The 15,387-nt window shown below is 38.7% G+C and overlaps 1 protein-coding gene across 1 annotated transcript; it reads right to left on the bottom strand.

Moving 5' to 3' along the window:
- Window positions 1-892: 892 nt before the first annotated feature.
- On the bottom strand, window positions 893-1,523 carry LOC101151846 (small ribosomal subunit protein eS7-like). The gene has a single exon (XM_063706058.1). The coding sequence runs from the start codon at window positions 1,490-1,492 to the stop codon at window positions 908-910; it is 585 nt and encodes a 194-aa protein (XP_063562128.1). The 5' UTR covers window positions 1,493-1,523; the 3' UTR covers window positions 893-907.
- Between the last annotated feature and the right edge of the window lie 13,864 nt (window positions 1,524-15,387).

Raw genomic sequence — 15,387 nt, 5'->3', positions numbered from 1 at the left:
ACTAACGGGTACTGGGCTTAATACCTGGGTGATGAAATAATCTGTACAACAAACCCCCATGACATGAGTTTACCTGTGTAACAAACCTGCACAGGTACCCCCTGAACTTAAAATAAAAGTTAAATTAAAAAGAGTAACACTAAATATAAATAAATAAAAATAAATTACCCAGTCTCATTTACTCCTTTACAGCCAAACGAATGGCCTTGAACATATGTCCTATCTGATACCTGAAGCATGAATGATTTGATGAAGCTTTCTTTCATTTATTCCATAAATATTTATTATGTGTTGACCATATGCCAGGTATCTGGCAAGTGCTGGGACACAAATGCAAAAATGACAGATATCTTTTACTCTCACAAAGTTTATAATCTCATGTAGATGAAAGGGTATTGGTGATACAATGACTCTATTAGCTGAGAGGGCAAGTCTTAAAGAATGACTGCTGTGCCGGGCATGGTGGCTCACATCTGTAATCCCAGCACTTTGGGAGGCTGAGGCAGGTGGATCACTTGAGATTGGGAGTTTGAGACCAGCCTGACCAACATGGAGAAACCCCATCTCTACGAAAAATACAAAATTAGCCGGGCATGGTGGCGCATGCCTGTAATTCCAGCTACTCAGGAGGCTGAGGCAGGAGAACGACTTGAACCCGGGAGGCAGAGGTTGCGGTGAGCCAAGATGGCGCCATTGCACTCCAGCCCGAGAAACAAGAGCAAAACTCCATCTCAAAAAAAAAAAAAAAAAAAAAAGAATGACTGCTGTAAGAGGTGTAGAGGAGACCTCAGACTGGAGAAAGCAAAAGGACAAGGATTGCTCTCCTTAGCGTTTGTGTGTGTGTGTGTGTGTGTGTGTGTGTTTGTTTTTACTATGAATACATATATTTTTATTTAGTCATTTTTGTTTACAATTGAAACTCTAGGAATTCAAAATTAACATCCTTGCCCATGAGCTTCTTATAGACAGCAGAAAAAGTTTCAACCTTGTGTTCCACATTGTTCTGCTGTGCTTTGTCCAAATGAACCTTTATGAGCCGGCTGCCATCTAGTTTGACGCGGATTTTCTTGCCCACAATTTCACTTGGGAAGACCAAGTCCTCAAGGATGGCATCGTGCACAGCTGTCAGAGTGCGGCTCCTGGGACGCTTTTGCTTATTTTTTGTACGGCTTTTTCGAGTTGGCTTAGGCAGAATTCTCCTCTGAGCGATAAAGACGACATGCTTCCCACTGAACTTTTTCTCCAATTCGCGTACTAGCCGGATTTGGATTTTCTGGAAAGATTTCAGTTGAGGAACGGGAACAAATATTATGATAGCTTTCCGAGCACCACCATCTTCAATTTCCTTGGCTGCCGTAATATTCAGCTCTCTGAGCTGAGCCTTGAAGTCCGAGTTCATCTCCAGCTCCAGAAGAGCCTGGGAGATGCCGGACTCGAACTCCTCTGGCTTCTCGCCATTGGGCTTCACGATCTTGGCGCTCGAACTGAACATGGCCTTCTCCTGGGAGAACTCGCCGAGCGCCGGCTTATGAAGGGCTGCTCTCCTTAGCTTGACGCACAAGGTCCTCCATGCTTGGCTCCATTTGACCCTCACAGAGACAGCATGGTTCAGAGCATGGGCTCCAGAGCCAGATCACCTGACTTTGCCACTTACTAGGTGTGTGCATGGGCCAGTTAGGTTAAATGTTTTGTACCTCAGTTTTCTCATCTGTAAATGAGATTGTAATGAATATTAAGAGGGTTTATTTGTATAAAGTGTTTAAAACAGTGCCTGACACATAGTAAGTTTAATATAAGTAAGTAGTCACTAAAAAAGGAGAGAAAAAAGTGAGTTTTTTCCTCTTCTGCCAATCCCGCAAGGGTACCTTGGTTTCTGTCCACTTTTGAAATTATTTTATTATTATCTGTATTTTACTTTAAGTTCTGGGGTGCATGTGCAGAACAGTGTTCTGTTCACTTTAAACATTGTAATAACCCACCCCAAGCACCACATGTTGTTTGACATATATCCATTAGTTATTATTAATGTCCATTATAAATTTATTGGACATCTCCTACATGCCAGGTGCTGTTACTCAATTATGAGAGGCAGTATGAGAAGCAAGGATTTAGGATCAAACAGATGTTGGTGGAATTCTGCTGTAACCATCGTCTAGCTCTGAGACTTCAGGAAAGTAACTTAACCTCTCAGAGCCTCAGCTAAGTCACCTGTGAAATGGAGATGATGTTATCTTCACAAAATCTGTGATGAGGATCAGATATATTCAATATATAAAGAGTTGGCCGGGCGTGGTGGCTCACACCTGTAATCCCAGCACTTTGGGAGGCCAAGGCGGGTGGATCACCTGAGATCAGGAATTGGAGATCAGCCTGGCCAACGTGGTGAAACCCCGTCTCTACTAAAAATATAAAAATTAGCCAGGTGTGGTGGTGCACGCCTGTAGTCCCAGCTACTCAGGAGGCTGAGGCAGGAGAATTGCTTGAACCCGGAAGGTGGAGGTTGCAGTGAGCAGGGATCGTGACAATGCATTCCAGACTGGGCGACAGAGCGAGACTTCGTCTCGATGGATAGATAGATAGATAGATAGATAGATAGATAGATAGATAGATAAATAGATAGATAGATAGAAAAAATAAAAAGCTTCACAAAATGCCAGGCATTTGATAAGCACTCAATAACAGGGAGAAACTAGAGGAGGTGGAGGAGGAAAAGGATAATCTTGGAGGTGGATACTGTTATTTAGTTAGAAAAGTGAGGTTCAATGCCCTCAACCCCTGCCCTCTCATCCTGCCTTGGTCAGAGACTCTTTCTCCTCTGCGCCACATTCCCGTCAACTCCAGTTTCCTCTAATCGCTATCAACAATGTTTTCATTGAACCTTGCTCTTAGTAAGCTGTCTGTTGGAAAAATATTAAGACTCCTGGATTGCTTGTTGAAACTCTGTCTTTCAAATATTTCACATACTTTGAGATTCTTTTGATCCTTCTACCCCATAACCTGACACAGTGTCTCCCTTGGTGAACCCTCGTACAACTAACTTTCTATGTCTATTATGTCCCTTCACACATATTGCCCCAGATTATAGTTATTTGGGCACTTGTCATATCTACTTCAGTGTATTATACATTTTTTAAGGTCAAAGGACTGTGTTTTACTCAGAAGTCTTTTTTATTTAATTCTAGTAGAATCCCAGTGGCTCTTCCAGGTCTTGGCTTCTAAGCTTTCATGCTTCTTCATCTTTCTCTCTCAATAGATGTTCTATTTTATGGGACAAGGAGAGGTGGGGGCCATTAAGTATAAACATTCTCAGCCTCCAAACTGATAAGTATCTTCTCTGCCTTGTCTCCAAGGAAGCAATGAACCACTTCTTGGACAAAGTTCTCAGACCCATTTTAGAGAGTTGGTCAGTACAGCTTAATGGTGAAGAGCATATTCTCTGCAACCAGACTGCCTGAGTTTGAACTTCTGGCTCTGCAATTTACAGTACCAGCTATGTAACCTTGAGCAAGTTACTAAGCCTGTCTGTACCTTGATTTCCTCCTGTGACAAATGAAGACAATAGCAATAGTCCCTGCCTCCAGGATGATAGTAAGGATTAAATGAGTCAGTGAGTGAAAACTACTCACTACAGAGCATGCTTAGCACATGGCACGAATGTAGTAATGGTTAGTTGTTATTATTAATTACCTCCCGTCACCTTCTATGATATCTTTAGAGATCTTTTTTCATACCTTTCCTCATTCTTACTCTGGAGTGTTCCTCATCCTAAAAAAGATCTTTCCCTTAACTCTACGGCTCCTTAACCCATTGCCTTCATGGGCTTCTTTCCTTTACCGTAAGACTTCTAGGGGCCAGGCATGGTGGCTCACGCCTGTAATCCCAGCACTTTCGGAAGCCGAGGCGGGTGGATCACCTGAGGTCGGGAGTTCAAGACCAGCCTGGCCAACATGGTGAAACCCTGTCTTTACTAAAAATACAAAAAATTAGCTGGGTATGGTGGCAGGTGCCTGTAATCCCAGCTACTAGGGAGGCTGAGGCAGGAGAATCACTTGAACCCGGGAGGCGGAGGTTGCAGTGAGCCAAGATTGTGCCATTGCACTCCAGCCTGGGCAACAAGAGTGAAACTCTGTCTCAAAACGAAACAAAACAAGACAAAGACTTCTAGGAACAATAGTTCCTATTTGCTGGCTTTATAATCTCACTTCCCATTCCCTCTCTGGCCATCTGCAGAAAATCTAGATTCCATAGCCAGCATTCTACTGACTGCTCTGATAAAGCTCATGGAGTGACCTTGGTACTTATCCTACTAGAGGTCTCTGAAATGTAACCTTCCTCCCTCCAGAAAAGTCTCTCCTTACCTCCTCAGCTTCAGTAATTTTTTTCTCTCAGTTCCCCTCCTACTTCTCTTAACATCTCCTTCTCTCTCTTTTGCTGGCTCCGTTTTCTCTACCAACTCCCTGAGAGTTAATACTGTATTTTGGAGTATTCTCTCCTTTACCTCTTCTTTTCATAGGGTCTGTGGGCAAACCTTTATCTATAGCCCTGACCCCTTGTCTGAACTTTAGACTCATATAACCAACTGCTTCCTAGACTTCTCCGCCTAGACAAACCACATGCACCTCCAAATCAACCAGACGCCTTCCCTATCTCAGAGTCTTCCTGACTCTCCAACTAGCCACCCGACTTACATATCTCAAGGTCATCCTAGATTCATTACCTACACATGCAGTTATCTTGACCAGACCGTACCTCCCTTATTCATAGTGAGCTAGCATCTCTTCTCCATCCTCACTGATCTGCAAGTCTAGACCCCTATAATATCTCCAATTTAGACTATTGAAGACCTTCACTATCAGGCCTCCAATCTCTGGTTTCTTATGATAGATAATATAGTTAGCAAACTGTTTTCAGAATGTGGTCATTACAAAACACTGATCTGTTTTTCTCTGTTCTGAATAGAGGTTGGCAGTATCGTCTGATTGCCTATAAATAAAGCCTATCTTTTTAAGCTCGTATCTAGCAAAATCTCACAGTGTACTCTAAGAACTAGTTACTTTAGATTATCTTTTGTTCCCCGATTCATCAATGTGGGACCTTGTACTTTGTGGTGTGTAACTCACAGCCAAGCTCAGATCTTTCCCCTTGTAACATAATCGTTGGGACAGATCAGTTCACTCCTAAAGTGGTACCACCAAGCTGTGATCCCATGGTATTCCTCCTCTTGTATTACCCGTTTTAAACTGCTGGCCATCCAGAGGCCCAAGATGAAAACCTAGAAATCATCCTAGACTTTTAAATTAATGTAGTCAACAGGTAATGAACATATTATTTGTCAGGTGTCATAAATAATATGGCATAATAATAACACCAAACACATACATGCTAAGTGATGGGCACTTTTGAAGTGAGATAAACAGACAAGTAGATAGAAGAAATATATTAATATATAAAACTTAGAAGCAAAATAGGGATAGTATGCATCTCAAATACTTGTGAGGATTAAATGTTCTAAATAAACTCATATATATCACTTAGAACATTTTATCTTCACCACAACCATTTGAGATCCATACTATTATTATTCTATTTTACATACTGGAGAAACGTTGGCTCAGAGAGGATTAGTAACTTACCCAAGATCACATAACTAATAAACACTGGAGCTAGGCTTTGAATCCAATCAGTGTGGTATCAAAGTCCATGCACTTAACAGTTACTCTCTTCTGTCTTTGATTCTAATAACAGTAATGGTAATATTCCTTTAGTTTTTCTATGTACCAGGCACTGCTCTGAATATATTACGTGTTTTACATCATTTAATCTTCCCAACACTTGATGTGAGGTAGGCAATACTTTTCTCGTTGATTATCTTTGCAAATGAACTTTGCTTAAAGAAACCCAAATAAAAATTCAAACGTTTTCTCAGAGAAACCTGGAAGTGAATATTCACTACAAAAGAGTATGTATGTACACTTCTAAGAAACTTGTTTCAGAATTCCTTGAAATTCTAGATTCCTCAGACTATTTAATACAAATTTGAAGGCATGTTTTCAGTATGAGAGTGAAAGTGTCTCTATTGAATAATATACCATTTACCCATTCAGCAAATGTTTATTGAGCACCTAATATGTGCAAGACACTAGATACATCAGAGAATGTTTCTGCCCTGAAGAACATAAAAGTCTAGAAAAGGGGTTAAAAAGCAAGAAGCACAATAATGGGACAGGTAGAATTGCATAGAGGTTAAGAGAACAGATGCTAGAGCCAGACAGACTTTGTCCAAAGCCTGGCTTTGCTGTTTACTTCACGTGTGACTTTAGGAAATGCATTTAAACAATTTATGCCTCTTTTTTTCATAGTATGAACATTATATCATTGCTGTTAGGATTTCAAGTATATATATATAATATATATGTTATATATAATATATATACATATGAAGAACTTAGATCAGTGCCTGGGACGTGGTAACATTAAGGGGCAGCTATGGTTAGCAGTACTAGAAGTCATCCTCATATTTCCACATGAGGCAACATTGGTATTGAAAGTAGGAACAAGGAAAGAGTGGCTTATTTTATATTACAGGAGAGGAAAGAGTTCAGATAAATCTTTAGAGTTCTAGATAAGTTCTGAAATATGAGTAGGTGTTCTCCAGATAGACAAAAAGGAAAAATCTAAACAAGCAAGGGGTAAAATCAGGGAGCAGTAACTCCTAAAGACCATACGTCTAGCTGAAGACTTAGCACACACCTTTGTGTCTCCAGCATATTGCTTTGGAGATCTACAGTGATGTGAGATAGGAACACAACGAGGGTGGAGAGATGATGTTCTCATTAAGATTAAGCCATGTTTATTACTGAACTGGGAAGAATGATGCCTTCTATATTTGTATAGCACCGTTTTTAAGATGCTATCTTAGTAATATTTACAACCATGGAGATCTGGCTATCTATAATTATCACCATTTTCCATGAGGGAAACCAGAAGTAGAAGCATCCAAAGTTGTTCAAACAATTATCAGTAGATCTAGAAAACAGACCCTAATTTATAGCTCACTGAAGTGCTCAAAATAACAAGATTATACTAATTCTACACTCTCCCACCATTTCTCTTCTTATCTTTAGAAAAATACAGCAAAATGCAACAGCTGAAAAAGCTAAGGTAGAGTTAAAATACGATCAGAAATAGTAATGGGCCATGCAGAAAATGATGAATAAACTATGAGACAGGTTTGTGGTGAAGAGTAGAATGGATGTGTTAGGAGTAATTTGAGCTGTTTGCTAGAAGGAAACAATTAATTGGTTGCTATATAACTTACATACAGTAAAGTACACAAATCATAGGAGCACACATTGATGAATTTTTACATATGAATACTGTATTAGTTTGCTAGGGCTGTGTATTAGTCTGTTCTCACATGGCTATAAAGAAATACTTGAAGGCCCAGGAGTGGTGGCTCACACCTGTAATCCCAGAACTTTGGGAGGCCAAAACGGGTAGATCATTTGAGATCAGGAGTTCAAGACCAGCCTGGCCAACATGGTGCAACCCTGTGTCTACTAAAAATACAAAAATTAGCCAGGTGGTAGTGGTGCGTAATCCCAGCTACTTGGGAGGCTGAGGCAGAGAGCATGGGAGTCGGAGGTTATGGTGAGATCAGCCTGGCCAACATGGTGAAACCCCATCTCTACTAAAAATACAAAAATTAGCCAGGCGTGGTGGTGCATGCCTGTGGTCCCAGCTACTCAGGAGGCTGAGGCAGGAGAATTGCTTGAACCCAGAATGTGGAGGTTGCAGTGAGCGGGGATCATGCCAATGCATTCCAGCCTGGGCCACAGAGCGAGACAGAGAGAGATCACGCCACTGCACTCTAGTCTGAGCAACAGAGTGAGACCCTGTCTCAAAATAAAACAAAACACCAACAACAAAAAAAGAAATACTTGAAATGAGTAATTTATAAAGGAAAGAGGTTTAATTGGCTCACAGTTCCACAGGCTGTACAAGAAGCATAACTGGGAAGGCCTCAGGAAACTTACAATCATAGCGGAAGGCAAAGGGGAAGCAGGCATGTCCTACATGTCTGGAGCAGGAAGAAGCGAGCAAAGGGGGAAACAACCAGATCTTGTGAGAACTCACTCACTATCATGAGAACCGCAAGGGGGAAATCTTCCCCATGATACAGTCACCTCCCACCAGGCCCCTTCTCCAACACTGGGGATTACAATTTGACATGAGATTTGGGAGGGGACACAGATCCAAACTATACCAGGCCACAATAACAAAACATCACAGACTGGGAGTCTTAAACAATGCAAATTTATTTTCTCACAGTTCTGGAGGCTGGAGGTCCAAGAACAAGGTGTCAGCAGGGTTGGCACCTTGGATTCCTGAGGCCTCTCTCCTCAGCCTGCAGATGACCACCCTCTTGCTGCCTCTTCACAGGGTCTTTCCTTTGGGTGTGTGCTGTACCCCTGATGTCTTCTCCCTGCTCCTTTTTTTTGAGATGGGCTCTTGCAATGTTGCCCAGGTTTCATGGACTACAGCCATCCTCCTGCTCCAGGTTCTGAAATCGCTGGGTTTACAGGTACATGCAACTGTGCCTGGCTTCCTGTTCTTCTTATAAGGGTGCCAGTCATATTGGACTATGGCCATATTCTAAAGGCCTCTTTTAACTTAATCACCTCTTTAAAGACCTTGTATTCAAACATGGTCACATTCTTTAGTACTGGGAGTTGGGATTTCAACATATAAATTGGGGGAGGGGTACAATTCAGCCCAGAACAAATAAATATATTAGATATGGAACCACCCAGATCAAGATACAAAACATTTCTACCATCTCGAAGGGCTTTTCTGTGCTCCCTCCTAGTTGATTATTCCTTCTTAATCCTAAAGTTGTGTGAACTTTTTTCACATTTCTCACCATCCATCTGTTTTTCTTCTTTTTGAGCTTCATAATATGTATTTGTATTCTTTCATAACTAGCATTTGCTGCCCAACATGATGTCTGTGATACTTATCTTTGTTATTGCATGTAGCAGTATTTTGCTTATTTCATTTCGTTGTGTAAATATTATCACAGTTTATATGACATTTGAGTTTCTTCCAGTTTTTGCTATTATGAATAAAGCTACCGTAAACATTGTTGTATTTGTCTTTTGGTTGACATGACTATTCCATTGTGTTAAATATCTATGCAAAAGAAGAATTGCTGGGCTACAGAAATATGGGTGTATTTAATGTTACTATACTGTAATAATTTTCCAAAGTAGATATGCCAACATACATTTACACTAGCAAATCAAGTTCCAATTGTTCCACATCTTCATCAACACTTAGCAGTGTCAGTCTTTTTAATTTTAGCCATTCTGGTGGGGATATATGAGTATATGATTAGAGTTTCAATAAGTATTCTGTGATGACTATGCTGTTGCCTTTTGTTCATTGAGATATCCTCTTTTGTAAAATGTCTGTCCAAGTCTTTTTTCTATTTTTTAAATTGATCACCATTTTTTGTCTTTACTTATTTGTAGAAGTTCTTTATATATTCTGGATGCAGATACTTTTTCAAGATTTGTATTGAAAATATCATCTCTTGGTCTGTGATCTGTCTTTTCTGTTTTTTTTTTTTTTAATGGTGTTTTTCAGGAACAGGCATCACGTTTTCAGTAACAGGCATCAAGATTGCAAGTTTATTGAGCTTACAATCAACAAACATGTGATTTCTTCCATTTGATTTAAAAGGGTCTTTTAGAAATTTTTCTTGGCCATATTTTATCTTTTCTTTTTTGAGACAAGGTCTCACTCTGTCACCCAGGCTGGAGTGAAGTGGCACAATCACAGCTCTCTGCAGTCACAATCTCCTGGGCTCAGGTGATTACCTTGCCTAAGCCTACCCTGTAGCTAGGAATTCAGGTATGAGCCACCACTCCCAGCTAACTTAAAATATATATATATATATATATTTTTTTGAGGTGGGGTCTGGCTGTGTTGCCCAGGCTGGTCTCGAAATTCTGACCTCAAGTGATACTCCTGCCTCAGCCTCCCAAAGTGCTGGAATTACAGTCACGAGATGCTGCACCCAGCCTATATTTTATTATTTTTAAGGAAGAGATATTGTACTACTTTTATTACTTTTATACCCAAACACAGAAAATTCCAATGCTATTATAAAAAGTATTAAATTTTTTTTATTTTCTAGTTGTGTAGTACATATAAATAAAATTGATTTTCTATATCAACCTTCTATCAACTGACCTTACAAAATAAATGTATTCTTATAATTTGTTTGTAGATTTTTTCCATTTTTTTACATAAACAATCATGTCATATATGAACAATAATAATTTTACTTCTGTTTCCAAACTTTATAGCTTTCATTTTGTTTGCTTGCTTTATTGTATTGGTGAATTTCTCTAGTACAATCTAGAATTGAAATCACCATTAGTATTTGATATTTATTTTGGAGATGCTAGCTATTGCAACTGAAGAAGAGAATAAAAAGAGAAACAAGAAGGAAACAAACTTAGAATTATGTGTGATTGATACAATTATAAATCTAAAAATTCAAATAAAAATAATTCAAGCAGTAATAAAGCTAATCACAATAATTAAAAGTCAATTACTTGGCTGGATGTGGTGCCTCATGCCTGTAATCCCAGCACTTTGGGAGACTGAGGCAGGTGGATCATGTGAGGTCAGGAGTTTGAGACCAGCCAGGCCAACATGGTGAAACCCCATCTCTACTAAAACTACAAAAAATTAGCCGGGCGTGGTGGTGCGCACCTGTAGTCCTGGTTACTCGGGGGGCTGAGACAGGAGAATTGCTTGAACCTGGGAGGTGGAGGTTGCAGTGAGCCAAGATTGCGCCACTGCACTCCAGCCTGGGTGACAGAGTGAGACTCCATCTCAAAAAGAAAAAAAAAAAGTCAAGTACTTTACTTTAGAATAATGATTATCTGCTAGAAAGTAGAATGGAGAAGAATATCTCATTCACAATTAACTATTTTAGGAATGAATCTAATAAGAAAGCATGAAAATTTAAAATTTCACTCAGGCAAAATTTTTAAAAATGAGTTAAATGAAAAGACATCTTTTGTTTGGATAGATGAATCTATCATCTATCTATCTATCTATCTATCTATCTATCTATCTATCTATCTATCTATCTATCATCTATCTATCTATATCTATCTGTCTATCTACCTACCTACCTATCTATTTTTTAGTGGGATTAAGTGGTTTATTCAAAGTTATCTGATTAGTAACATTTTTCTAAAGTTTATGTTCCTATGTCACTTCTCTGCATACAATTTTTTTTTTACTTTAAGTTCTGGGGTACACGTGCAGAATGTGCAGTTTTGTTACATAGGTATACACGTGTTATGGTGGTTTGCTGCACCTATCAACCCGTCATCTACGTTAGGCATTTCTTCTAATGCTATCCCTCCCCTAGTCCCCCACCCCCCAACAGGCCCAGATGTCTGGATGTGTGGTGTTCCCTTCCCTTGTGTCCATGTGTTCTCCTTGTTCAACTCCCACTTATGAGTGAGAACATGCGGTGTTCGATTTTCTGTTCTTGTGATAATTTGCTGAAAATGATGGTTTCCATCTGATGAATCAATATTTTGAAAGACAGTTATTTTTGAATTAATCTAAACTATAATGCAATTCCTATCAAAAATATAAACAAAGTTTTTTGAAGATTTTTGAAATTTGAATGAAATGATGCTAAAATTTATATGACAAAATAAACACGTAGGAAAATATTTGAAAAGAGAAGAATCATGAGGTGGGTTGAGTACATCAGATAAAGTGTTGCTTTAAAGTATCTGAACTTTCTTTCTGACCACAAATAAACAAAAAGATCAATGAGATGGATGAACAAATCCATAAATAATCTGGAGTAATTATCTGAGTTTAATAATAAAATGATAAAAGTCACATTTGTAATAAATGAGAAAAATATAAATTATTAAATAAATAATGTTGGTAATACTGATTGAACATTTGAAAAACATAAACCTGGATTTTACCCTTCCTTCTTCTCTATTAAGATGTGAATAAAAGAAATCCCAAAATAATAAGCAAGAACATGAATAATACTAATCCAAACATAAACTTGGTATGGGAAATGCCTTTCTAAATTTATTTCAAAGTCCTCAAACCAAAAGAAAAAGATTAATATCTACATTTTAATCTTAACATTTTCAATTTCTATCAATTTTAACACTCTGCAGTGAAAAAAGGTCAAATAGAAGACAAGCACATATTGGGAAAAAATATTTGCAACAAATATGACAAGGCACCTTAATATAAAAAAAATTCTTCCAAATAAGTAAATAAAAGGTATGGCTGAGCATGGTGGCTCAAACCTGTAATCCCAGCACTTTGGGAGGCTGAGGCTGGAGCATTCCTTGAGGCCAGGAGTTTGAAACCAGCCTGGTCAACATAGCCAGACCCTATGGCCTCTACAAAAGAAAAATTCAAAAATTAACTGGGAGTGGTGGCATGTACCTGTAGTCTGAGGTACTGGGGAGGCTGAAGCAGGAGGATTGTTTGAGCTTCGAAGTCTGAAGCTACAGTGAGCCATGATTGCACCATTGCACTCTATCTGGGTGGCAGAGTGAAACCCTGTCTCCAAAACAAAAACAGAAACAAAGATATATAACCCAATAGAAAAAAAGTGGGCAAAGGAGTTTATGGAAAAAATATTAGTGCGCAATTAACACCTGAAAAGATACTTAACCATATTAATATTTTAAAATACATAAACTGAAGAACAAAGTGTATTTTTTTATCCAATTAAGAATATTAAAAGGTTATGTAAGCCCAAAGCTGAAGGGAACTATGCAGGTCTATATATTGTTGATAGAATAAATTATTACAAACCTTTTATAGGAAATTTATCAACATCTATCCAAATTATTGCTGAGCATACTCTTTGACCCCCAAATTGAAATTTATCTTACCCATATGCCTGCAAAAGTGTTCAAAGATATGTCTACAGGAATTTCATCATTTTGCTGTAGCACTGCTTTGCTTTTTAAGATAGTGTTATGGGCTGAGCAGTCTTTTCCTAAAATTTGTATGTGAAAACCCTCACTCTCAGCACCTGAAAATGTGACTGTATGTGGAAATAAAGCTTTTAAAGAGGTTGTTAAATTAAGATGAGACTGTTAGGGTGGGTCCTTATCCAATCCAACTGGTGTCCTTGTAAAGAAGAGGAGATTAAGACACTGGAGGCACACCAAGGATGTGAGCAAACAGAGAAAATCAGTGTGAGGGCTTAGAAATAAGGCAGCCAACTGCAAGCCAAGGAGAGAGGTCTCAGAAGAAACTCAACCTGCTGACATCTTGACCTTGGACTATTAGCCTCCAGAACTGTGAGAAAATAAATTTCTGCTGTTTAAGCCACCCAGACTGAGGTATTTTGTTATGGCAGCCTGAGCAAATTAATAAAAACACTGAAAGTGAAATATTCTCAATGGCTATAAATGGAAGAAAATGTTACCAGAGGTTACGTCCGTGGTTACAGAGAAGGAAAAGATAGAAGGTAGGGAAATTTGATGTTTTAATTTATGCTTTCTTATTTTGTTTATTTTAAAATTTTGAACCTTATTGCTGCTGTAATAAAATAAACCAGCTAATTTTAAAAAGTGATAGAGAATTTGCATCAACTTATAAAGTCCCAGAAATATGCCCAGAAATCTCCTTTGAGAACTACAAAGCTTCTATTGATTTATTTATCTTTGATTTGTCATTTTTTATGATGTAGGTTTAAAAATAAATTATTTATTTAAACTCTTTTGTTTGGTTCAGTTGCTGGTGATTTGGCAATTTTCTATTGTTCTTCTTTCATAATCTTTGAGTTTATTTTATCTTCCTTCCACAACTTAAGAAACCATGATTTCGTCACTCAAGGATCACATTGGGACATCGGAAAAGTCCTCCAGGTGAAGTTGAGTTATTTATTTCTGAAGAAGACATCAACCAACCTACTGTAACATGAAACAAGTAATAACCATTCGGTTGTAATAACTCTCTATTTTAATTACACTTTAGGCCAGAAGAGTTAGGGAAAAATATATAGTAGACAGCACTGTTATTGGGCAATGCTCCACTTTAAACACAAATCCACAGCCGTACTTCAAACCTTCTTAGATACATGATTCTCAGATAATTAAGGGAATAGAAAAATAGTAGAGTCACTAATTACTTGGCCTTAGATGTTAGTATAACTCTAATGCCAACTCTTCCCCCCTTTATTTTAGGAGACTATTGTTGAAGTCAAAGTAACTATCTCATTTTGTTTAAAAATGTGGAAGTGTGAGTTATGTAATAAAGAGACAATGGGAAGTTTGATTAACACAGCTGCAAACTGTTAAGATATTCTTTAAGAAGAGAACACTTATGGAGTAGGAGTGGATGAGATGCAAGAACTGAATGACAGAAAATGTCCTTAAGGCTTAGCATCCTCACACCTTTTCATGCTTGGCTTGCATTGGGTCTACAGGCTTCACTGATGTTATAATCGAATTGAATAAGCATTTCTCTTATGAGTTTCCTATGGATCCGGAGCTTCTGTTAGGTTCTGTGAGGGTAACAAAAGAAGTGTATGACATATATGCCTTGAAGGACATTAGAAGACATGTAGCAACAGTAGCTTTTGGCGGCCTTAAGCAGAGAGAAGGCCATCCTTACTGAAGCCCTTGGTCTCAGGAGTAGGAATTACAGAGTAAAAGGACAAGAGAGGAAAGATCACAAGGGCTTGATGGAGATTTTCATCTCAAATATAAAATCCAAAAGGTTCTGAAAACCAAACTATCTTGGGGTTATTTATAATTTGTATTTATCCCACTGAATGCAGAGATATTCATATGTTTTACTGAAGAAATGTTAGCATATTAATTTGAGTATTTTATAGCAACACTTCACCTACCTTCTCCCTCATGGGAAGAAATATATTTCCCTAACGTTGTAAGGGAGGAAACCACCTCTCATATTGTCTTATGCCCAATTTCTGCCTCCAAAGAAAGAAAAAGTAAAAGCTAAAGGCAGAAATGAAATCTGCAAGCAGACAGCCTGGTGCCACACCCTGGGCCTGGTAGTTAAAAATTGACCCCTGACCTAATTGGTTATGTTATCTATAGATTACAGACATTGTATAGAAAAGCACTGTGAAAATCCCTATCCTGTTTTGTTCCAATCTAATTACCGGTGCATGCAGCCCCCAGTCACGTACCCCCTGCTTGCTCAATCAATCATGACCCTCTCACGCACACCCCCTTAGAGTTGTGAGCCCTTAAAAGGGACAGGAATTGCTCGCTTGGGGAGCTCAGCTCTTGAGACAGGAGTCTTGCTGATGCCCCTGGCCAAATAAACCCC

The sequence above is a fragment of the Gorilla gorilla genome, chromosome 1 (assembly GCF_029281585.2).
Source record: "Gorilla gorilla gorilla isolate KB3781 chromosome 1, NHGRI_mGorGor1-v2.1_pri, whole genome shotgun sequence".
In the NCBI taxonomy this organism is placed as follows: domain Eukaryota; kingdom Metazoa; phylum Chordata; class Mammalia; order Primates; family Hominidae; genus Gorilla; species Gorilla gorilla.
This window is presented reverse-complemented; position numbering and strand designations above follow the sequence as displayed.

Coding starts and splice junctions, on each gene's coding strand:
- LOC101151846 (XM_063706058.1), bottom strand. CDS start 1,492: ATGTTCAGTTCGAGCGCCAAGATCGTGAAGCCCAATGGCGAGAAGCCA.